Source organism: Petromyzon marinus, chromosome 6 (assembly GCF_048934315.1).
Source record: "Petromyzon marinus isolate PM22_M1 ecotype Great Lakes invasive population chromosome 6, UKy_Petmar_22M1.pri1.0, whole genome shotgun sequence".
NCBI lineage: Eukaryota > Metazoa > Chordata > Hyperoartia > Petromyzontiformes > Petromyzontidae > Petromyzon > Petromyzon marinus.
The window spans coordinates 2798937-2824654 of NC_133672.1; the positions used below are offsets into that span (position 1 = coordinate 2798937).

General features: G+C 49.2%; 1 protein-coding gene across 7 annotated transcripts in view; it reads right to left on the bottom strand.

Moving 5' to 3' along the window:
• The window catches only part of LYST (lysosomal trafficking regulator), a 146699-nt gene that overhangs the window by 27122 nt on the left and 93859 nt on the right, over nt 1-25718 (bottom strand). For 6 of the 7 annotated variants that reach the window (XM_032948366.2, XM_032948369.2, XM_032948368.2 and 3 more), the window contains 20 exons: nt 24808-25059; nt 23518-23691; nt 21062-21214; nt 19765-19902; nt 17755-17953; nt 16598-16744; nt 15044-16079; nt 13365-13545; nt 12227-12396; nt 10886-11119; nt 10089-10255; nt 9144-9296; nt 7477-7611; nt 6883-7077; nt 5954-6147; nt 4089-4301; nt 3014-3199; nt 1701-1777; nt 1323-1511; nt 315-460 (listed from right to left, as the gene is read on the bottom strand). In XM_032948366.2, coding sequence (XP_032804257.2) covers nt 315-460; nt 1323-1511; nt 1701-1777; nt 3014-3199; nt 4089-4301; nt 5954-6147; nt 6883-7077; nt 7477-7611; nt 9144-9296; nt 10089-10255; nt 10886-11119; nt 12227-12396; nt 13365-13545; nt 15044-16079; nt 16598-16744; nt 17755-17953; nt 19765-19902; nt 21062-21214; nt 23518-23691; nt 24808-25059 — 4339 coding nt within the window. The remainder of the gene's footprint in view (nt 1-314; nt 461-1322; nt 1512-1700; nt 1778-3013; nt 3200-4088; nt 4302-5953; nt 6148-6882; nt 7078-7476; nt 7612-9143; nt 9297-10088; nt 10256-10885; nt 11120-12226; nt 12397-13364; nt 13546-15043; nt 16080-16597; nt 16745-17754; nt 17954-19764; nt 19903-21061; nt 21215-23517; nt 23692-24807; nt 25060-25718) is intronic. The other variant, XM_032948367.2, reaches the window with a different exon arrangement.

Below are 25718 nucleotides of genomic sequence, written 5' to 3' on the forward strand. Positions count from 1 at the left end.
GCCAGAGGGCAATAAGGATGAAATTGATTCACCCGAAAATAATTAATGAGCACAATAATCTACTCCACAACTTCACACTGACAGCAGGTTATTAAAAAGCATTAATTTATCGTGAAAAGGATTTACAACTTGCTAGGCTAACTGGCAAGGTTATGCCATTAGTAGGTTGGAGGGGTGGGGGCAACACTTCAACGTTTCTTATAAGTCAATTGGTTCTATTCAAGGGGGGAGGGGCCACGGGGAAGGCCGTGGGGGAGGACCGCGGGGAGGGCCGCTGAAGCGAGTTCAAGTGGCCGAGCTTCCATCGCAGTCACCTGCGCTGGTCCAGCGGTCCTTGAGCAGGTACTTGTTGGGGATGGTGATGTGGCAGCGCTGCAGCCGGCGTCGCTCGCGGTTGGGGCCCTCGGTGGGGTCCAGTTGCCAGGAGGAGGGGCACGCCACGGGAAAGAACCACACCACCCTGTGCGTTGATGGCGGCGGTGGTGGCACAACACGGGCCACGCACACACGGCAGCACAGGCGTCGGGGTCAAAGCTGGACACCACGAGAGCTCCAGCCCGAGCCTTCCTCACTAATAATTACGCTGTCTGTTCGTAGAATTCTTGTTGTCGTCATTTGTTGACCCAGGTCACCTTTAGAAGACGAGAATCGTTTGCATCCGCAGTGTGTTCTTACCTGGTTAAACAAAGGTAGCCAATTGCTCACCGCGACGATTATCATCCAGTGGCTCGGTGATATACGGAATGGTCATGGTCATGGGTGATCACACTTCATCGACCTGCACTGACCAGCATGGTCAAGTGTGGTCAAAATAAATCACAATAATCAATACGGCAAGGGGGAGGCCTTCATCCAGAAGGTGAGCGACAAAGGGCTCTAAGTTATTAGTACTTAGCCCTCTGAAGCGTGTGCTCATAAAAAGTTAACAGATTAATATGCACTACGGATAGGTGCGTAAATTATTTATGCTAGTAAATATATTAATGGCGAGTAAGATGTTTTAAAAGTGATCGCAAATGCTGCACTAAGTACCACGATTATTAGGCATATAAAGATGTATTGATTCATCATATAAATAATTTCTATCCCTAGAGAGAGAGGTTTCACACAGGTTAAAATATTTAAAAGGAGCAGTTATGAATTTGCAAATGTTTTATGTATTCTAGTGGGGTCCCATTCCACAAGCCCCTTATGCAAAGTCGCCATTGCTAACAACATACATTGCAAGGTGATTACATCCAAATCCCAATCCTTGGTATTCAAAAGATCATCGAGGAGGGCACACTGATGAGACAACACGGACAAGGCACCATCGTCGTCACCTCTCGTGCGTGAGCTGCCGGAAGAGCGTCTGCCAGCAGCGCTGAGCACTGAGCTCCGCCTTGTAGGCCTCGCGGATGTGCGCGATCACCTTCTTGCGCTCCAAGCCCTGCCTTCCGGCCACGCGCTGCGTCACCTCAGCCGCCACGCGCGACACAGACCTCGCGCGGGTCTCGATGCGTCCCAGCAGCCTGAACACAACACCGCGGCGAGCCAGCTGTCAAAGATGGTCGTTCTCCTCCCTTTGCAAGTCTCCCGCCAATCCGAGACCTTGCAGTGGCCAAGACGGCATCAAATAGCGTGCAAGCAAGCCATGCCCCGTGAACATTTTTTGGGGATTTTTGCGAGGTGCTAGAAAGAGACGTGGCTTCGAGACGTACGCTTGCCCGTTGGTCGTCATGCGTCGCACCCAAGCCTCTCGGTTCGACTCCTCCTCCTTCTGAAACTTTTCGCGCTCCTGCAATGGAGAATCGCTCCGTCAGGCGATGTTCATCAATGTGACGGTCACCTTGCATTAAACGTGAACCCGTATGGCAACGGAGTAACTACATTTGTGAATCTAATCACCCTGAAGGCACCTGACCTTGTCGAAATCTTTGATGCAAAGCAGTGCCAAGCTTGGTTAATGCTTGGTTGCACGACTGCCTGGCAATAGCAGAGGTGTTGTCCGCTGGGGCTGCGAGGTGGCCAGGAGATGGCAGCAGAGCAACAAATTGAATCCAACTGTGCGAAACTTCGAGCTTCATGGGGATTTTCCCAGAGCACTATCGTTTTCTTCCACATGCCAAACATCCCAATACACGAATACCATCCTTAAAAAATAAAAGAGTCGCAAAGCTCAGTGAGACTTTCCAGATTAAATAAAGGGCATTATTATAAGTTAATCAAATTCCATTCGTTTATTGCCTGTACATTCAACACAAAAGCCAATTTGTAGAAATCACACCAATAGCCTAACCCTCAATGATGAGCTTTAGAGAGGCTGCGCTCGACTTGAGATAGAATTGAAAGTAGGCCACCCCCAGGGGATCTCCTTGAACACATCAGGCATCTCATATCAAACAAAAAAACTGCGTTCAATTGCAAATCAGCATAGTCAATATTAACCCGTGGTGTGTGCCTGCAATGTCAGCAATACAATTAAATCTTCCGTGCAATCAGAAGGGCTATCATCACCAATAATGATTCACAGCCCTTGGTCAATCCATTGACAGGTGAAGGCCACCTGTACGCGGGGGTTGTTTGATCATAGTTCACCCCGCAGAAGTTCAGTAAAAGTTGGTGAAGGGTAGGGGGCCCAGGCCTAATTCAGGAAGCACTCACCACTGTTATTATTAGCCACGGCTTGGGACTGAACTCAGGTTGGCCTGTTTCACAGCGCAGTGCGCTGACCACTGTGTCACAGCTGCCCAGCTGAGGTACAATTAAATCAAAAATATCTCTTGAAAGTTTGACTTAAAACTTTCGTAACTGGTTCTTTCGGTAAAGTAACGTAGATAGAAAATAAAAAATAAATATAAAATGTATTTTTAATTTTCATTTTATTTAATTTTTACGTGACTTTACCGAAAGAACCAAGAATATATTTTGAACGTTTAATATACCATGGTAAAACAGCATTATTTAATTATATTTCTGTGTGTAATTTTCTTTTTTTACTGCAGAGGTGGTGGCGGCCCCATCGGTGGCTCACCTCGCGCACGGCCTCGACGACGTCGTCCTTGGGCGGCGCCCCGGGCGGCACGCTCTTGTACCCGCACTGCCGCAGCAGGTTGAGCAGCACCTCGGCCGCTCGCTGCTCCTTGCGTCCCAGTGTCCGCCCCTCCCGCGCCTGCTCCCGCAGCAGCTCGGACACGTAGAGCGCCAGCTTCGGCCCGTGCTGGTCGCCACGGGAACACGGGAGCCAAGTTCACAATTGAAACGAATTTATTTGCCGCCAGCGGTGCACGAGCACAGATGACAACAACAACAAAAAAAAACCCCGAAAAATTCAACGCGTTCGTAAATGACACTATGGGGGTCTACCACCTGACCGTGAAGGGAACCTCATAGCCATAGGAAGAGGAGAAAATGAAGGAATTCAGTTGGGACTTGGAAAGGGTCTGAGTAGTACGGATGACCAGGACAAGGAGTGGCCATCCCCATGAATGTGAGGTCTGTGCCGTCTCTTCAATGAAATTCAGTTTAAATGTAAAATGCAGCAGCTGTGAGAGTAATTACTTGAAAATGACAGTTATTTTTTTGCGATGCGATTAATATGACAGCGTAGGATATGAACTGTCACCACGAACATAATTTTACTTTAAATTTGAGCCAGATGTAGAACTGCATTGCAAACAACCATATTCGTATAGTTGTAGCATTGCACCAAATCATGCAGCAAGTACATCCAGTCGAAATTCAACATGTTTAAAGTGACATTTTCAACTGCCCCATCGAAGCAAAAATATACCCACTGTGGCATTTCTGGAGGCACATCAACAGGGGCGGAGCCAGGGGGGGTGACAGGGGGGGTGACATTCTGCGTATAAGTGTACGACACTCGGTCTGGTGGGCTCCGTGCAACTGCATTGTCAGAGCGTGTCGCCAACCGATGGCGTCTAGTTCAACAGCCTGACTCTCTAATCATTCTTGAAATTAACATTTGTCGAATGTCACCTCTGGCTGAAAATCCTGGCTCCGCCCCTGCACATCAAGGCCAACTGTTACCATTGCATTCGTAATTTTCAAACTCACTCGCGCGTGCGTGCGTGCGTGCGTGCGCGAACCCGTGCCTGCGGCGGGCTGCTGAGCGTCTCGCGCAGAATCTCTTTGCAGTTGGGCTCCGCCACAACCTCCAGGCCAAGACGGCGCTCGGTGGGGGACCGCAGCGGCGACAGCACGTGCACCAGCAGGCGTCCGAGCTGTGCGCGGAACGTCTCGCGACACGCCCAGAGGATGCGCCGCCACTGCTGACGCGGAGCGTTGCTCTTCCCGCACTCCTGCTCGCCGCGCACGGAGGACCCGGCGGGGGAGGGGGGGGGGGAAACGGCCCACGGCTCAGAGCACAACTTTGTCCACTTGTGCGTAATCAACTCTCAAACATACGGGTCAGGCCTGACCCCGCATTAAAACAAGAATACAGATAATGAAAAAAATATTTGAATTAGGCTATAAAAAGGTATTCATTGTTTACGTGCAATGAGTTAGGGCGAAGACATAGAAGGCGTCATGTGTCATTTTCAAGAATTGCGTGGGGTCATGTGGGTGCCGAGTCACTGACCGTCGATGAGTGAGAAGCAGCTAATATATTGGAAGCTGGATAAAAGCACACATTGTGAGCATAGTTCTGATGCAAGCAACACATCCTTACATATCCAATGGCAACTTCTCATACAAGCACAATTCAGATATAATCCCAGTTGGGCCTTGCTCCCAAGTTGGTGTCATTACTTCAAGCTTCTACTGTAATTAAGCCAGCTTGCATGTAAAGATATTTCATTCACATTCCCGGATGCCTGATGAGCTGCACCGACTAATGGTGATAGTCACGGCACACGCAAGCAACTGAGAATTCAGCGGTGAAGGGCACCGATTCTTTTCCGTGTGGACCAAATTTTATAAAAATAAACTTGGCAACGTGCGTTACAAGTCGAGCATTCTGCCAGGCAAATTCGCCACAGGAGGTGTAAATGTAAGACAAGCAGCCTCTGTGAAGACAGAGCGCTGTTTTATTTGTTGGCCATCGTATAGCTAAGCGTGGCATAAATTTACTTTTCAAATAAAAATGAAAAATGAACTCTGCTTTCAGCTGGCTGTCACGTTGATGTCAAATATTGAATATCGCATAAATCACCACTCACATATTATGCACGGCACTCAAACAAAGATCTAATATTTTTTTCCAACAAATCACCCATCAGCTCAATAGAAAAAAATTTTTCTCGAGAAATTAGTGATGCATTTCAAACTGAAAACTCGATAGACGCGCAGGTACGAAAGGCAGGCAACTGGACATACAGACAGGTTTGTTCGTATCTCTGAAAGTTCGTAAGTTTAATTTTCATAAGTAGAGGATTCCCTGTACTCAACTGCTGTCACTGACGGAGTGATGGACATATTAAGTTCCTTGTGTTTGAATATACAGTCATCTACATTAATCCATTATTACGTAAAACATTACTGAGATGTGTAATGTCTGTCAAGTGTTAGAGATGCAGAATTATGAAATGCTTGTAATATTATGAAATCGCAATCAATGATCAGTGATGAGACAGCAGAAGAACTTAGTTTTATGATTCCACACAGATATAAGATGTTTAGCCCATTGGCCTGTTGCTTTTCACACCAGTATTATCCTGGAACATTTGATTAAGCAAGCAAACTCTGGAGTGATTTCAACCTTTAAGGTGTCATCAACAACAAATATTGCCGGGTTACCAGCTGTTATTGGCAAAAGCACTCCCTCTAAACTTTGGGGCTATATATATGCTTTTACCCATAAGGCACTACAACAATACATGAGTTTGTAACAAGTGAGGAGAAAATCGTACAAACTAAATAACTACGACAATATAAGGTGGCAGCCACCAGCTGTGGGTCACATGCAGCACTGTGAATCTTCGACCCCCTCAAACGTAGCTCCATGACTCACGACTGAGATCTTGAGACCATCGAGCATCATGTGGAAGATCTGTCGCTGGAAGGCCAGGCGCGTGCTGACAGCCATGGGCCACTCCGCCCTGTCCTCTTCGTCCGACAAGGGGGAGCCGCAGTGTATCGAAGGCGGCTGACCAGCTGACGGGGTCATGGGGAGGTCGGCGAACTCAACCTCATCGTGAACGGGGTCTGTGAAGGTCAAGGTTATTCCCGACTTACACTTAACGGCATATCCAGCAGCAGCAGCAAAATTAAAGAAAAATGTTGGCCATGTGTTTTTTTTCTTTTCAAGAGGACTATATGCCGATGTTTAGTCCTTATAATTTAGGCATATTATAATGACAGAAGGCTTTGGTGGAGGCCTTCACCGGGAAGGTGATTGATGATACCGTTGATTAATTGTGGCAGATAACAATCACTGTTTAGCTTACTCCATATAGCTCCCCGCTCTCGTTCAAGTTACCAGGACGCATCATATTACGAAATATTCACACAGCTGAAAGATTTTATTTCCAATCATAAATGTTCGCCTGTTTAGACAGACTATGTTGTTTTTAATCATTCATATTTCATTAAGCTGTGGCATACTGCACAATGAACCCAGTGGCCTCAACAAACTCTGCGCCCCCACTACCCCCCCACCTCCGTGAGTTTCCCTCCTCTAATAGTAGAATACAGCGTATCGGGCGACCTCCCCGGGCCCCGCGCTTTGGGGGGCCCTGTGCTTCGACGTCGAACTTTTTGCGCAACGTACGTAGCCAACTGTGCTAATCAGAGGTGCGGTCATGGTGCGGTCCTGGTGTCAGATGTAATAGTTAAGTTGGATAGTGTTGTCAGGGGGCCCACAGTGTGGCATTAGTCCCGGGCCCCTGCACACCCCCCCCCACCCCCCCCCATGGACGAGTACGGGATGGGGCACCCGACCTTGGAAGAGGATGCGGTTGACGGCCATGACGGTGACGCGCTGCAGGCGCTGGATGAGCTCGGCCTCGGGCGCGCGCAGGGAGTTGTCCTGGCTCATGCGGCGCTGCACGAGGCGTGACAGCTCGTCGCTCGCCACGCTGCGCATGCGCATCAGCAGCAGCGTGTCCGACTGCGGCGCCATCGACGCTCCGGCGCCTGTCGTGCAGGCGCATGAACAAAACATATGTACGCGCACGACCCCGTAACACGTTTAGTTTAGAAACGATTCCTTATCTGAAAACTATTAAAGTTTGCTTACTTAGTCCACTGACAAATCGGTCAACCCAATGCCTCAACTTGTCAGGGATTTGTGTTGTCTTTCAAAAGCAATTTCCATGCAACATCTGTTCAGGCCCTGTCCCTCTGCACTGTTTGCTTCCAACTCATCAGTGGTTAATTGGTGAACATGCTAAAATAAACAAATATTTGCATATTTTTTGCGAATAAATTCAATTGGCAGCCATTTTTAAATACCAGACGCTGGCTACTCTAGGCGGACATTACTTTGAGATGGCACAGCTCGACAGGCGGCCGATACGGAAAGGCTTGACCCACCCGCGTCATGTCCCAGGGTGCACAGCAGCGAGGCGTCGGGCCGGCCGAGCGGAGGCGACCCCGTAGGGAAGGCAAAGGGGGCGAGGCGCTGTCGGGGCTGCCGCGGTATGATGGAATCTCGCACCACCGAGGTTCCTACCCCACCACAAACCGACCGAGTAGCCAAAAAATTTAATGGTGTTGTGCCTTCCAACCAGGCCGTAATTTGAAGATACAACCAGAGCTCCGCCCCGGGGCAGAGAAACTGAAAAACTTACAGTTTTCACCAGATTTATAAATATGCTTGTGGTGTGAGATTTAATGCGGTGACATGCTTCGCCAGAGAAAATGTTGCTGGTTGTCAATTTAAGTTTTTTTAATCAATTGGTTAGGCATGGCAACGTTGGAATTTTTTGGAAGTCATTTATGCGAACACATTTAAGTTGCCTGGGCTTTTGGATATGATGTCTGGCCATTTAAGTGACCTGTATAGTGATTTGTCATGCATCCCACTCAGTCTGGTCCCTTCCCACATGAAATGAAAAACACTCATTAACAAAGAGGCCAAATGTTCTAAGGAGGATCGTTCAGAAAATAATCTTGCGACCCGGTGAAATGTTCCTGGGCAAAGATATATAAATGACGTTTAATATTGATTTGGAAGTGCATGTCGAGGTGGCTGGGTGGTTAATATATTATGGGTGAGAGTCCAGAATCAAGCCACCGTGATTAAAAAAAGTTCTCAAGCAGAGTGAGTTGATGGTTTAAGCCCATTCACCAATGACTGGATATAACAATCTTTGTTGCACTTAATTGAACTTAATAACAGCTCTTATAATAAAATATATATTGGTTTGACTATCAAGTAGCAAACATTTATTTCATAGCAGGTCGTGTGCAAAGTGCGCCCACTGGGGTTATGGAAATAGCCTCTCAAGGTATCTTAGAAGATAATCTGTGATGTCTGCTCTCTGAAATTTTCAAATGGATTCTGCATATGATGACATGATGCTGAAAGAATATTGGGGGAAACATAAATAAAACCACACAACGCATGATAACAACAATAGGGTGGTGATATGACCAAGTGGTTGCACGTTTGACAATTGTTGCAGAGGTTCAAGCCTTGTGGCTACCCTAGTTAACACTCCGGGTGTGTATTCATAAAAAACAATAAGTGCTGTCCGCTTGATAGTGGACTTTAAAGATCCAATGACGTTATTACAAATAAGAGTAGACCATATATGCCCAAGTAACGGTCCAAATTTGCAAAATTTCCCCGCAAACCGATTAATTGGCTGAAACCACAAAGCATCATCTACCCTCACTGGGCAGACTATACTCGTCTGTGCAAAATAGCGCCTTTGTGATACTCTCAAAAACGGCGCGAAATCCATATACATAAACGTGTCGTTAAACCTGCCACCACCCGACACAGCCAATTAGTAAGGTTTGTCACGTAATATTTCACACACGGGTGTGTTGGAGAGCAATCCCACAACATTTACAATTCGAGTACGACATTTCAACGGGAATTACAACCGGCGATATAACCAAAAATATTGGTCGCGAAAGCCTACTCGTTAAACCGAATACCGTATACGCGGCGCCGCATTAACATCTTCGGCATGAAAACACCGAGCCCCTTTTGCTTCACGCGATGGCTAGCTGGGTGCCGATCGCCTAACCTGCGATGCTGCGGCGCTTCTGCTGCAGCGCGTGGTGGGGAGCACTGGGGAGCACGAAGGAGCTGGTCATGGCCTGGCTCTCAGTGTCGGCGACGGAGCGAACCAGGTCCACGGCCGCCTGCAGAACCCTGAACTGCAGCGCCACAGCCACGCCTAAGGGGTGGAGGAGGTGGTTAATGACCCCAAGCTGGCGATGTTCAACCAACTAAAACTAAACAGGCCCACTGAGTTATACAGAGCTCTTTTTCAAAAGTGACCTGGCCACAAATGATAGCTCAACAAAGTGGCTTATCGTGTGGCAATGTATTGCAGTCAAATACTCGAAACGCATGTTACGTTATGACCTCCACTGGTCGTTTTACGATTTTGTTTTCACATCACGGGAGCTCTAAGGGAGTTCCGCGAAGAGGATATTTGGCCTACTCTTCCACGCTGACCAGACGTCTTGGAAAAGGTGGTAGTAGTCAACACTTTAACCAAATGCACAACAACCTGCCCAGGACCGGTTCAGAGGCAGGGGGGCATTGAAGAAACGTGCCCCATTGTTTCAACTGCCGCACCGGGAGATCGAGTCGAACTGGCAACCTCTGGATTGCAAGTCCAGTGTGTGCTGTTAACCATTACACAAAAGCATGAATCCATCACTCCATTGCACAGATTCATATCTGGACAGGATTGACATCCATTTTCCATAGACCGCGACATCACCACAGCCCTTGCACTAGGCGCACTTATGGGCAGGCATATACACGTAGAGAAAGACAAAGAACCCCCATATAGCCTGAACCGACTTTTAGGGCAAGTGCTGTTAGTAAGCACCTATGAAGGCGAGCACAGCACAGGAGGAAGTGGGTGGTCAGCACCAAGCAGAGCTGCCTCCCTATCGCCAGTGGCCGATGTTTACACATCGTACCAGGGACTCATTTGAGGCCGCGCGCATCTCACCCTGGGTGCGTGGGTTGGCCGAGCCCTGCAGGCAGTTGAGCAGCACCACCAGGTCGTCGAGGAGGCGCAGGTACTGGCCTCCGCCCGTGCTGCACGCGTGGATCGTGGCCGCCACGAGCAGCTGCTGCACGTCTCCCAGGAGCAGGCGGCACTCCCACTGCGCCAGGCTGCGCCAACGGAGACAGCGGGCGGGCGGTTCGTTCGACGCTGCCCACATCGGTGGCGTCGCGTGGCTGCAATGGGCCCTGTGTGGCCTCCTGTCCCTCCATTTTTATAGCCCAGTGGATGTGTCCCACCTGGCCACGGGGCCCAGGTCCACTCACCTGCACACTCAATAGTTAAACCACTGCCCTTGATTTGCAGAACCAATTCTGCCGTTCATCTCCATGGTGCTGATCGGTTTTATGCATACAAGTGTGTGCATGCGGGGCGGGGGAGGTGGTGCTGTGGTCTGCAGCGTGCTATGAAGTTCAATCCCAGGCCATGGCTTACATCCGTAGCGAGTGATATATCTAACAGTAAGGGGGCACGACTTCATCCAACTCGCACCGACCAGCACGGTGAAGTATGGTCAAGCAACCACCATGACTGACAAGGCGTGGGTAAGGCCTTCGTCCAGCCGTGGATTGATAAATGGCAGAGAGAAGAATTGGGCATTACGTCACCCTTGAGGCAATCGCTATACCGCACTAATATACAGGTTGGCATTTTATATATTTATATGCACCTATGAGTTCGTTAGACTACTAACGGCGAAGGGTGGGGGGGGTGCGACCGCATGGGACACCGCTCCCTACCCGCCCTCGGCGATGCCCGTGAGCAGCGCCACAATGTTGCAGAGCGTGGAGAGGAGGCCGCTGTCCAGCAGCACGTCGGCCAGGCGCGTGCACGCCCCGAAGAGCTGCAGCAGGGCGCACAGCAGGTTGTGGGCCAGCGGCGTGTCGTGCAGGGAGCTCTCGGCCAGCGCCAGCAGGGGTACCCCCCAGCGGCGCTGGAACGACGGGCACTCACGCACCGCCTGCAGCTCCAGCCTGGTGACACACGGCGGCAGGCGCCACTTTGAGTTTTACTTCGCAACCACCCCACCCCGCTCCCGCCGAGTTCCTCCAGTGGGAGGAGATGTTTCTCTTATTTGCCTGTGGAGTCACGTGACGTCATACGACGTGGCATTATTTCATGCCGTGCTTTTTGTGTTTGAGTCTGTTGTCCTTAGCGCCCCCCCCGCCCCCACCCCCACACACCTTCGATTAGCACGGTTGGCTACGTATGACGGGAAAGAAGTTCAACATACACACATACATAAGTCTCCCATCTCCAACTCTCGTCTCCAGGAATCCCTTCTCTCTCCGTTTCTTCTCAGTTTTGTCTCACGAATCGCTGCGCGTCTCGGCGAGCCGTACCTCTTGGTCGGCAGAAAGCTCAGGGGGGCTGCTCCGAGAGCCGTCGCGAGTCATCGGATTGCTTCACTACTTAAATGATGTTATGACAAATAAATACCTGCCCCAATCGTGCGATGCAGCAGCAAACAAGCTGTCCACTGCTGCAGTCACGATTAACTCTTTGCGAGACAGAGAGATTGTCGCACTCCTGCCGATGAGTCTTTTGGCTGCCTAAAACACGAGTAACAATTTCAAGTGCTGTGGGTCTATGGAACTATTTGACGCGCAAACAATTCGTCTCTCCTCAATTCGGTGTCGTGATTAAAACCCACGCTTCCGTGTTTTTTGTTGTCGCTCTTGTGGTGCATGTAATTCGCTTTGCACAACAACAAAAGAACAAAGGCAAAGAGCCTCCGTATAGTCTTAACATACTTTTGGGGCAAGTGCTGTTAGCGATCACCTATGAAGGCCGACACGGCGCACGAGGGGGTGGGTGGCCAGCACCACGCCCGGCCGCCTTTGTCTCTCCAGTGGCGATGTTTACACACCGCACCAGGTACTCATTTGAGGCCGAGTCGACCTAGGGGAGGCCCAGGACCGCTTCAGATAATTGTCACCGGTGTTGACCGTGAGCGGGAATCGAACTCGGGTCGCCGGGTTCGCAGTGCGCGGCGCGCTGACAGCTGCATCGCCGCTCCCCACGGCACCGCAGACGGATAAGCGATGAATTGGACGAGCGTCATCGTCATCCGCACGTACTCTTCGTCGAGAGCGGAGGGGCAGGCGAGCAGCATGGAGAGGAGCGCCTCGGCGAGGCCGTGCGTGGCCGCCCGCTGGTGCAGCTGGTTGGCCAGCAGGTAGAGGCCATGCATCTTCACGAACGCCGCCTTCTGATCGTCCGAGACGCGCTGGAAATAAACGTCCAGCAGCTGCGCCGACGGGCACACCAAAGAGTGGGAGAACGCATCGTTGTTGTTGTTGTTGTTGTTTTTGTTGTTACGGACGTCAAGCGGCAGGGTGTGCGAATGTTTGTCCCGGGTGTGCGCTTTTGGAATCTCCCGTCTTTTAAAAGCGCAGCACTGGGTGAAGGATTGAACTTCACGTACACATATAGCCCTTATTATTAATCCACCACTGGATGGGGGGCCCTCCCACGCCACGCGCACTGTGGAGGTTGTTTCACCATACTTCACCACACTGGTCAGTGCGGGTTTGTAAAGGTGGGGAGTGCAGATGTAGGAGCGAAGTATGGTTCGACAATTGATGATGCTGCCATAAGAGGTTTTTGGGTTAGATCGCGTAAATATATAAATATGTCGTTAAACCCGCCACCACCCGACACAGCCAACTCGTAAGGGTTGTCAAGTAAACAGAACGCGCCAATTCGTCACTAGTACAGCACACCGGTGTGTTGGAGAGCTTGGCTCTATTATGGATGATATTGGTCGCAAAAGCCTACGTGTTAAACTCATTATGCTGCACTGCCCTTTGCTGACCACTACGTAGCCGCCTTTACAGCAAGCAGGTGAATGTGCGTGACTCCACACGAACCTGCCTACTCTAAACACTGCTTTAAGGTACACTTTTACGGTTATTTTAAACTTTTTTTTTTGGTAATTTGTTTTGACTGGCATGTTTATTGCAACTTCAAAGCCCAATGCCTCGCGCCGCATGAGCGGGTAACAATGACAGGATTATTTACGAGCGCTCGCATTTTATTTTCGAACGACGCGCAGACTCCGCGTTGCACGGCAACAAAATAAAAAAAAGGTCCCTTTGACGTTAAAAAACAAACGCTCAGCGAGAATGCACTTTTGAAAGCGGGAGGTAAAAAAATCCCGAGAGCGTGACCCCAACCGTGCGCGTTCGGCCTCCGCGGGCACGAGCCGTCAGTCACCTTGACGACGGCGAGGCGCTGCAGGGGCGAGCGGTGATTGGCCAGCACGAGCAGCGTCTCGGCCGTGAGCAGCTGCTCGGTGACGAGCGGCAGCATGGAGTCGGGCAGGTTGAGCAGCACTCCCTGCAGCAGGTGGTAGAGGCCGCAGCACACCAGCATCAGCCCGTCCTCCGGGACAGAACTGATCGGGGGGCAGCAGGGGAGGCAGGGACGTCGCCGGCGTTAGAACGCGCCGAGGGCGCACGCGTTCCGGGGCCTTTTGCGTGTACGCGTGTAAGAGTAAGCGTGACGCGTGTAAGAGTAAGCATGCGAGAGGCATGGGGTTCCTCTTGACGATACTTTATCGCGCACCGGCACAACTCAGCGAGGCCCTCATCTAGCAGTGGATTGACAAAACGATTAAATTATTCTTTATTGCTCTTAAGCATGTGCCGATTCAGAGTCATTCACTCCGTTAACATAACCTGTGCATATATTTTGCATGCGTTAAAGAAGAAAATTCTAAATGTATTGTTGCGTGCAACACAAAAGATGTGTAACGGGGGGAAGACCGGAATCCAGATGTTGGCATTGTAAGCCGAGCATTGCCCTGCGGGACTGTGGAGGAAAAGTGTTGGAAGCGATGGAGAGATTTGGGTGCCATCAATGGCATTCGTTGACCTCACCTCTTGTTTCTTGAATGTAAAAAGACAGAGTCCCTATTCAGACTAAACGACTCTCAAGGACAGTGCTCTTAACTGACGACACCATACGTTTAAAACACGATACAAAAAGGTAGAAAACGCACACATCCACTGATGAATTACGCAAAAAAATCACCCATCAGCATTCCCTGGAAGAGCGTATTGTGGTCTTCTTGTCTTAACATCACCATCTTAATTAATGTAAGAAAATGTAACTAACCGTGGCAGTGATGCAGTTTGAATCTCATGGTTTTCCAGCCTGCACTTGTATTGCTACGATGGGTTTTTCTTGTCATTTACAAATTTGACTGATGACACAACATAATTATTGTTCGCATCACAATTAGTACCAAATCGTGAAGCAGGAGTCTAAAATAGTAATTTAAGTAACAACCCTTTATTGGGGAAAGGCTATCCATTTTTTTGCAAGTAGCAAACGCGGCAAATGCCAAAGCGCACACCTCTGGAGCTGGTCCCAAAAATAAATAATTCCCACTGGAAATTCCGATAATTTTGTACGAAAGAAATTCCCTTTCAGGTGCTCTCACCGCAACCACAATGCTAAACTCGAGGTAAAAATCATAACGAACTTACTTAACAGGAAGACAACAATGTGAAAAACAAAAACAAATATGGCTGTGTTACTTTACCGAAAACGTCATGAAGCGAAATGAAAAGGTACGTAATAAATATCATGCAAGAACGTTCGCTACGTTTTAAATGCTTATTTTATTATAAAAAAAAAATTGCAGGGATGCTGATGCAGTCTCATAGAAGACAAGGAATAATAATTCACATCCCTTTGTAAAATTACTGCTGCATTAAGGCCTTTCTACAACACATAGGCCACAGCTGTTGTTTGACCAACGAGTAAAAAATACATAATTAACACTACAAATGAGATTGCAAATACGAGACCAAAAATAGGAAAACAATTCTTGATTTTATTACGTGCCCAAAAAAAACACCGACAGCCATGCTGCAACTTGAGCTCACCAGTGCTGCGTTGGGCTGCCCAGACTCAAGTTGCTCCCAGAGGCCGTGGTGGCACCGGACACGGTATCCCACTCGCCCAGCGACGTCGACGATTTCCACATGCCCTTGCTGCTGCCCAGCCCCGCGCCACTCCCAGGGAAAGCGAGTCCCAGGTCCCAGTGCCTGCTCATCATCCTCTGCAGCCGGGGCACGCGGCTACCGTCGGAGACCGTCTGCTCCCCCATCCCCTCCTGCTCGGACGGGCCCCCGCTGCTCTCGTCCACAGTGCCCTCTGCAGAAAACTCGTTTGTGTTGGAGCGGCGATACACGCGCGCGTCGGGCGCCGGGCCCGCGGCCTCGCCGACGGGCTGGTGCTCGTGCCGACTCCTTTGTCGCGCCGCCGCAAAAGCGTCCGCCGTGGCAAACGGCCCACGGACGTGTTCGCTCACGTTGCTGCTGCTGCTGCTGCTGCTCGGGCTGAGGCTGCTTTCGGTGTCCGCGACCCGACGGCCAACCCCACACTTGCGTTTTAAAATCTCGGAATGGCATTCACGGCCGGCCGAGCTTCCTCCGGCTGCGCAATTGTCAAGCCCGGTAGCTGCTGGGCCGGCACTTTGATCTACGCCGGCTGCGCTGCAGGCCACCCTCACGGAATCTCGGTCTGGCAAGCTTTCTTCCACGGTGCCGCGGAGCACGGCTCGATCGCTCGGCAAGCTGGCATCGCCGCCGCGTTCAATCGTCGGGCCCGGATCGGCGCCGGCCTTTGGGCGTGCCGCGCCGCCCGAGTTCACGATGCCGCCGCCGCTTCCGCCGCCGCCACCGCTGGCTCGGCGGGCGCGCGCCCGCGTTGAGCGGCTCTCTCGGAGGATGGCGGCGCTGGGCGTGTCGGACTCGTGCTCCGAAACTTCGCGGAGTTCGTCCAGGCTCGCCTCGCGCTGGCGCATCGCACGCTGCCTCCGCAGCCTGGGGGAGCCGCCGCCGCCGCCGGATGAGGCCGGCTGGACCCGGCCCACGTCAGGCTGAGCGTCCACCAGATCAACAGAGTCTCGGGCAGACCCTGCCAAAGGTGTAAAAGCGTTTCAAGTGTGAAATCGCATCGGCGTTTCACTGAACGCCACCGCACAAAAAAGGAATGGGAAAAGTAGCATCTGCCAGAGGAACGCAAGATATAACTGTTGTGTGCGCAATGATGCATTGCTTCATGCCTGAAAGCTCATAAATACTGCATCAAAATGCTTTTAGAAGTCATTGTTGTAACAATATATTTTTTATTTTATGGGTTCACATCAACCCTACAACTTTTTGGGGTGCTACTATATTTACCATAGGGAATTGAATCACAATCTCCTGATACACTACAATTCAATCAATTGCAGGGAGGATGTGTTGGCGGGTGAAGTCCACCCCCTACCAAATACATTAAGTAAAAAAAAATCATAAAAAAATAAGCCAAATTTGAACGCTTTCAACTCCATCCAGATTACACATGGCCAACAAAGAGACCGGCTACGGTGGCAGGAAGAATACACTGAAGCCATTTCTCTGCACTTCGTCCAGGGTTGAGCCATGCTTCACCTCTGCTTGCTGGCGGGATCGTAGCGGGGTGGAAAGGGAACGTGGTGCCGGGGGCTGTGGCTGGGCTCATAAGCGGAGTCGAGCTCTGGGCCTGGTCCCTGCGCAGGGCGGAGATTGCCGAGATGCGTTCGTCCAGCGCCCTGCCATCTGCGTGCATGCGTTCACACGTTAGCTCCCGACATCACACGCTGTGCCTTGAATATTACTATTCAACTATTTCATGGGACCTCCTTTGCCAGTAACAAAATATGAGAATAGGTTTTTCCCCTTTATTTTGGCAACAAAACAGGTGTTAAGATGTTGAAACATCGAACTGAAACCTTTTGGCGTCCTCTGGTCTAACACCGTTTGAGACTAGGCTCGAAAGGAAGTTGTCTGGTGTGGACCAATCAGTTTCAAAGACGATGCATATATTATCAGAGTATGTTTTTTGTTTGCATTCTGACCACAAGTATTGTGGTTAATGCAGACATGATTTCTTGTAAAAGGTTTCAGTTTGGTGTTTTAACATCTTAACACCTGTTTTGTTGCCAGAAAAAAGGAGAAAACCTATTCTCATATTAAACGATTTTTATTTTACCAGGTAAGGCCCACTGAGCTATATAGCTCTTTTTCAGAAGCGACCTGGCCACAAATGACGTGTAAATTTATTGCAGCCAAATACTCTAAAGGCACGTTTCAAAAATGTGGAGGGAAAAACCAGAGGACCTGGAAAAAAATCCACGCGACTACTGGGAGAACATGCAGACTCCAAATATACAACAGGCGTCAGGGTCAGGATAGAAACCCATGACCTCCTGTATACCAGGTGAGGTAGTTAACTACTCAAAACGGATTATTAAATATTCTTTAAGCATGTTACGATTCAAGCCCTCTCTCCCAATTTCCAGAAAGGGGAATCAGAATCAGAAAGGGTTTTATTCGCCATGAAAGTTCACACCGACACGGAATTAACTTTGGCAGGATGGTGCATACATTCAACATATAGGAATCTAAAATCTTAAATAAGTTTTAAACAAGTCTTACTATAATAATAAGGGTTAAAAGTCTAACTAACACCACACAGTTCAATGGCTTGTCATCAGGGTTGCGAGATAAACATACGGGTACCGCCCGTCCCGTTTTGCATTGGCCTTGTCGCAAGGCAGGGCTCTCACTGGCTCGCAGCGTGAAGTAGAAGCCGACGCTGGCGTGGCACACGTAGGTGGCGTCCGGCGGGTGCACGGCCAACAGGAAGCGGCACACGGACGCCAGCAACGCCGCGTCGGGAGGCGAGCCCAGCACCTCGCCGATGATCTTGACAAACGAGTGGCTCACGGCCAGCGGCAGGTTGGCGCTGCCCTCGCTCCTGTTCTCCTGCAGCCGCGCGGCAGAGACAAACATCTGTGAAACTACTGAACGTCTGTGAAATAGAGCTTTATAGCTCCTCGGATTCCTCCAGTATAAATAAATATTCTGGTACTGTTGATAAAACTCGCTCGTGCACAGCATTTAATTATGTATGAACGTTTTGATAATGAAATACTGGCTCGCATGAAACGCATTTTTTTTTTTATTGTAAAATTAAGGACTGATAAAAATATAATTGGAAACTTGAGTGGGTGCTGCCGAACTTCATGTCTTCTCTTCAAGAAAAAGCATGCAAGTGAACTCTTGGTGCCATTTGGTAATAAGTAAAAATTGACATAGTTTAACACTCTCATGCATCACGACCGCTGTGGGGGGCCGCGATGAGACATACGGCTGGTGAGGTTGGAGGGGGTTTTTTCGTCTCCAAATATGGCATTAAGACGACGTGTTTTCTTCTTTCAATAATTCACGCACAAGTTAAAAATAATTACTAAGTGGATACAAACATCTCACAACCCCAATTGACTCCGGCGCTAAGCTTCAAAGCAAATCCTCTTGACTGAATGCATGTTTTAGATATATTTCAGCCAGGTGGAAAAAGTAAATATCTAAGTGGGATTATTTTATTTTTTCTTAATGCATAGGATGATACCGCATCTGTTACAGGAAGCATAGAAGCCACATTATGCAGGTTTAATATGCTGTTAATAAGCTGTTATAAGTACGATTTGGCAATGATGGAAATGTTCCATAGATGAAGGAAAAAAATTGTGAGAATAAATCAGTAGTGATTTTTCTCTTTCATGCATATGTGAATTTTTTTTTAATTAACAATTGAGCATATTTACACCTTTTACTTTATCCTTCACTGTAAGAAACACTCAACATTATATTTGCATTACTTTGTTTCCACATTGGTTGCTGCTTTATATATTAATTACAACCCCAGTTCTCGCTTGAAAAACTAATTTGTCCCAATGGCCTCTAACCTGGTTACAAATACAGGTCATGTAACATCGAGATTCATTATACAAGATATTTCAATGTAAACCTTTACACAGTGGAGGAGTACATCGCCCATTTACGCATTTTATTTATTTCACAGCACCTGGAATGTTCGATATTGTTGTTACCAACTCTCGAATGGTCTTAAAAATAAATTGCAAGGAGGACAAATCCTGCTCGGTGTCGCAAACGGTTCTGCTCGGCACAGCTGCTGTTGTCACATCTCCAGCCTGCCGTCACGTTTTACGTGCACGCCAGTGCCGATTGTTTGAAGAGGTTGGCCACAAATTATTCCTCAATGCAATAGGTGCGCTGGGGGGGGAGGGCAAATAGTGCAGTCCTCCAATGTTCCGGAGCAAAAGCAGATTCAAAGTTTCCCCACTGTTGATCCTGATGAAAAGCCCGATAGACAGACTGAAACCCTAGAGCGGTAATCTTTAGGGGGTTAATGCCCAGCAGCCAGAGCAGACTGGTGGCTATGCGCCACGGGTACATAATACATGGTCCCAGATAAGTGCCCAATAACCCTATTTAAGATCCTTCTCGCGTAACAGCGCTTTAAAGGCAAACTCATTACATCAACAAATGCACTCTGCATTCAATAGATTTGTCCGTCAGTGATTTTCCATCAAGTTAGGTGAATCTAATTTCCCTCGAGATGGGAACTTCAGGGCTCTCTCTAGTAGAGGCCCTTCTGCCCAGCCGTGGTGGAGAGAAAGTAATTGCAGGGCTGTAACCTTTACCCTGTCCAAGTTCATCTTTAAACTATGGCCCACTTGCCAGAGCAATAAGTGTGAACCTAGTGCGATTACCTGCAGAACCTGGCAGGTAAGCAGAAGCTGATCCACCACCTTGGCGCGCAGCAGCTGCTGGATGTTGAACATCTGCGCAGGGTGGTTGGGCCGGATGAGGATCTCCAGGGCAGTGAGGAGGGTCTCCCACACACCAGCCTGCCAGGAGTGGGTGGGTCATCAGGTGATAGGTTACTCTTTTATTTAAATACAATTTCCACTCTCTCCTCCCCTCCCCATAATTTTATCCCGATTTCCCTATTGTTGCTATACGAGACAAATAGTCCAATCGGATCTCTTGCAGAGCAGTACGCACCGCGGGCGCGGATATCACAGAGCTACCTCTGAGTGACCTCTGGTCCGCAGAGCGGAGGGCAGCGCTCTCCCCACTCGCTCTACATACGAGAGTAACGTTCACGATAGACCAACCGATATTTGAGTTCTCGGGGCTGGAATAAGGCTAAATGAATTGCGAAGACAAACTGGATGTGATTTTGTTTTTTTTGTGTGCGGTCATTTGTGACTAGGCTGAGAGCATTAACTCCCTACACCTGAGAAACCGGTCTAATCGTATTGTGTTCTTGACAGTTCAATGGTATGACCAAAAAAAAACTCTGTAATATATTACTGACACATGCATACACACTCGGCATGCATTGAACTTCAAATCAACATCAATATGGTACACAAGTAAATCCCCATGCTAAGCAGGCGTATGAGGATGTATCAGTTAATCAATTGTAATTGATTCTTTGGCTCAAGATACATGAACGGAATAATGTGTCACAGAATCAATTATGTGAAAATGTCAATGTTTAAGCTAATGGAGCAGAAGAATAATGAACTTGAAAAAGTGAAAATGAGAAAGGATATCTTAGATGAAGATACCTGAATCGTGATAATTAATTTAATTGTTTTGCGGCAAGCCGGGTGAAGCATTACGTGCCCAATTTGGGCATACGCGTACATACGTACACAAAAGACAAAGATCCCCCATATGGCCTTAACAGACTGTTGGGGCAAGTGCTGTTAGTGAGCACCTATGAAGGCCGGCACGGCACGCGACGGGGTAGGTGGTCAAAACCATACCCGGCCGCCTTTGTCTTCCTAGTGGCGATGGTTACACACTGCACCAGGTACTCATTTAAGGCTAAGTCGACCTATGGGAGGCCCAGGACTGGTTCAGATAATCGTCACTGGTGTTGGCCGTGAGTGGGAATCGGGACGCGGGTTGCCAGGTTTGTAGCGCAGCGCACTAACCGCTACGCTACCGCTGCCCACATACGTACACGCACACGCAGACACAGACTCCACGTACCGGCGCTCGCATCCACACGTTCCAGGCGAGCAGGATGCTGGACAGCAGCTCCACGTCCTGGATCACCGCGTCAGACTCGCGCTCCAGCTCGAAGCGGCTGCGCTCACGGCTCCAGCGCAGGACCACGCCGTCGCAGCACGCCTCCAGCAGCACCTGCACGCGGCACACCACGCAGCACACCACACAGCACACCGCATGGTAAACCATGCAACACACCAAGCAGCCGCACGCAGCACACCCCACGGTAAATCACGTAGCACACCACGCGGCACATCATGCAGCATTACGCAGCACACCACCACATGCAGCACACCGTGCGGCACACCACATAGCAGCACGTAGCACACCACGCAGCACATTACGCAGCACACCACGTGGCAGCAGCACGCAGCACACCACACCACGCAGCACACCACACGGTAAAGTGTTCTCCCAGTGTGTGGATCGAAGGGGCCGCTATAAGGGCTCTTCAATGTAGTCTGCCATTTCTGCTGCCAAGGCTCGTTCAATAACACACAAGGTGATGCACTGCTCTGTGAGATGTCTGAATGGAGACTTCTTCTCGTGATATGACATCAATAGCACAATAAGTAAAGAGGATGGGTACTCTAGTTGCTTTCCATGTGCCAAACACTCATTCATAGCGTTGGCCAAGCATTCCAAAGCAGGAGCCTCTTAACAAAGAGTCTTCATACTGAGATTCATCCTGCGTACATCACTGGCAATAATTTATTTTCTAAAATACACAAACCTGCACCGATTCTCCCCCAGGCATGTTCCATCATGAACGTGAAGCAGCCACCGCCAATTAGGAGTGATGGCCACGGCCGGCCGGAGTGGACAGGGTATGAGAGGAGATGGCCGTTAGGGCCTCGGCGCCCAGCCTGCACCTGACAGGCGCTCATTACTCCGCAGGGAGCCTCGTCTATTGTCAAGGAGTGCTTTGTACCTAAGCAAAGTCACTCCAAATTGACCAATTAAAAAATGCACCAACAACGGTGGCAATTCACAGGGCAGACCAATTAGAACTTTTGATTTGCACGTTCAAAACGCAGCCTCTCACAGCAAAATGGCAACAAATTTTATACGTAGCCCTTGATCTCAGGCGAGACGCACTGTGAAAAGGTACACTTTGTAAGGCGAGTGGCGAAAGCGGCAGGTCTACTCAAGCGAATATTCAAAGGGAATGGAAAAATCCTAGACATTTCAGACGGATTATGTTCCACAAACCACTTGCAGACCATCTCACAGAGGTGTGGCGAGAATGACTGATGATGATGATTGTGGTGATAATGTTCGACCAGGCAAGTACTCAATCTCACATAGATAACGTATCAGCAGACGTGAATCGATGCAAGCCTATAATGCAGTGACCGGGGTTGGTGGATCACACAAGGCATGCATCAACAATGTTTTTGAGAGATATCTGCAGGAAAACAAAGTTCTGGCGGGAAGACAATAGAGCAAGTATGTCTCCCCGTCCATCCAAGAACGGACTGCGTCCTGCCAAGCAGGTTACTAGTTGAGCTTAAGATATCACTCTCGCCACTTCTGATCGGAAACAAAAACTCGGGTCAGCCGGCTCAATGCGCGGTGCGGGAAGCACTGATGATAATTTTGGCAAATAAATAATTCACGTGAATGTGAACATTATTGCGAGACGTGACGATTTGCACATATTTGACGATTTGCACATATTTGACCGCTACAAATTTTCACATGATGATGAACCACTTAATTGAGCGATCATTTGTGGCAGCCAGGTCGCTTCTGGAAAAGAGCTATACAGCTTTAGTGGGCCTAACCTGGTAAAATAAAATAAAATGTTTCAAAATTGTTTCAAAGCAGGGTGTCCAGGCACTTCCAGCGTTTTTTACGCTCCTCAAATCCCGGAGGGGGGCTCCGGGATTTGAGGAGCGTAAAATAAAATAAAATGTTTCAAAATTGTTTCAAAGTAGGGTGTCCAGGCACTTCCAGCGTTTTTTACGCTCCTCAAATCCCGGAGCCCCCCTCCGTTTTTTACGCTCCTCAAATCCCGGAGCCCCCCTCCGGGATTTGAGGAGCGTAAAAAATGCTGGAAGTGCCTGGACACCCTACTTTGAAACAATTTTGAAACATTTTATTTTATTTTACCAGGTTAGGCCCACTAAAGCTGTATAGCTCTTTTCCAGAAGCAACCTGGCTGCCACAAATGATCGCTCAATTAAGTGGTTCATCATCATGTGAAAATTTGTAGCGGTCAAATACCCTGAATGCATGTTGATTCTAAATGTGGAGGGAAAAAAACCAGAGAACAGGGAGAAAAATCCACGCGACGACAGGGAGAGGAGACACGCAAACTCCAATTATGCAGGAGTCAAGGTCAGGCACCTAACCCACGACCTCCTGCATACCAGGCAAGGCAGTTAACATCTCGCCACCATGGTGCGCCCGACAGGCCCACGAGCGGTGCTGACCTTGAGAGTGTGGAAGCCCACAAGGCAGCGCTTCTTGGTGAGAACCTCGTAGATCATGGCGTAGCCGTGGCAGTCGGACATCTCCTGCACGCGCTTCTGGTGGCGGCGCGCCAGGCTGAGCGCCACCTCCAGCGCCTTGGCCTGTGTAGCTTCACTCTCGCTCAGCTCGACCACCTGACGTGTGCGCCGAAGAGGGACGGGCCGGGGTTGGTTAGGGTTTGGGGGGGGGGTCAGGATAAAGCTACCGGACCGTCCTGGTTTAGCTGGGACAGTCCCGCTTTCAGAAAGGCTGTCCTGGGCACCCCGAAGCATTTGCAAACATTGGGATTTTTGTCTCGGGATAAAGCGTTCTGGCCTCGTTTTCGTTGGACATGGGTTGGCAAAGGAGTGGAGGGCAAGGCCATGTGAAGCAATGGTTTGGGGGCCACTGTGAGAAAGAGTGAGGAGGAGGCCTCTCACTGCGTGGGGCAGGGCTAGTGGTTGTCTGGGCGTGACTATTTTAAAGTGGGAAGGGGCTAACGGAGGAAGGCGTTGCAAGCTCTCCACACGTCCGTGATTGAGCCTCCCGGAAAATTTGCTTTATCTAAAGAGCAATAGAAGTGTAAAATCGTCTGGGAACAGATTCCAGTGCCACGATTCAGGTCACATACAAGCCCTGCCGTCTCTGTGAAGTTTCAAATGTAATCACTTCCTGAACTTATGACTGTCCATGTTGTACAATTTCACAAGGGCAACTATGGCAACTACCCCAGCGTAAAAAAACAAACCTCACATTGTAAATGGTTGGGCGGCTCAGGGGGTGGAGCTTTTACATAAGAGCAGTGAACCATTTCAACAGCACTGTACCGCATGGTCGTTCTTGCACATACTCGCTTTAATTTAGGATTGCGTTGTTTATTTTGTGCAATATTTTGTTTGCATGCCAGTCTCCCTATCAAAAATGTGTGTCTCCATGCCTTCATAGGTGCTCACTAACCGCACTTGCTCCAATAGTCTGTGAAAGGCTACACGGGGGATCTTTGTATTTGTCTTGTCACCTGGTTATAAATACATTTGACTTGATTATGTACAACAAAATCATTGCTCCTTACCCCCAGCGATCCATACTATTGACTGTCCAGGCTCAAGAGTATCCATTCTCCCTCTACCTATGACTGACTGCCTCGATAAAATATATACGCATTGATCCTGTACAGCGTCTTGAGATGTGGCTACGCTGTACGAATAATATAGTTGCATCATATAGTTCACGAGGACGAGGAGCAAAGACACGCACGGCAGTCCGCGTACCCTCGCGAACAGGAAGATGAAGGCACTCGTGCCGCCGATCTTGTAGACGCTGCTCTGCAGGCCTCGGTGGCTCGATGGCTGTGGGGCCCTCAGCACCTCTGGGCCGTCAGGAACGAGCTTGATGTCACGCGGGGACGGGGCCTTGACCGGTGGCGGGGCCCTGCCAGGAACGCGGGACTGCGCGGACGCGGGGAAGTCGTACACCGTGTAGCGCGTCGGGTGGCTCGGGCAGTAGGTGAGGCACAGGTTCATCTGGAAAGAATAGCAGAAAAGACGGCACTGAAGCTCAGGGATCAGGTGTTGTGTTTATTAGTTTGTTCCCCCCCCCCCCGCACCTCCGATTAGCACGGTTGGCTACGGACGGTGGGAAAGAAGTTCAACAAACACACGTACATACTTGACCACAATATAGGATGCGATCCACCCAGGATCTATTCGTTACTTTGAGGTCACCAGGCTTAGTTGTGAATCGTTGACATCTAAAAAGATTTTTATATTGTCGTACTCGCATTTACTGCTGTATATTTTGTCAATTGTGATACGAGTGTTGGTGAACACCTAAACTATCATTAACATAAGAACCTCCTGTGGACAGCAAAACAATACAAAAATCGAAGGGAAAATAAATACATCCTTTGATAGAGTTACTGCCCCACCAAACCCATTTGCGCATTCATTAAACTTCCAAGGGTTTATGAGACAGAATGTACTCCTTAGCTACGGGAACACATGTACACATTAGGATCTATATTCTACACACTCTGTCTTACATCGAGACCTGGCTACAGTAAATTACAGGACAATTTTAGGGTCCCTTTGTGAAACCATTAGCAACTGAATGCAAGAAAACCTTTAACTTTTGCTGGTCTTTTTTTCCAATGTCAATACAATTGTGCATTTAAAGTCATGTA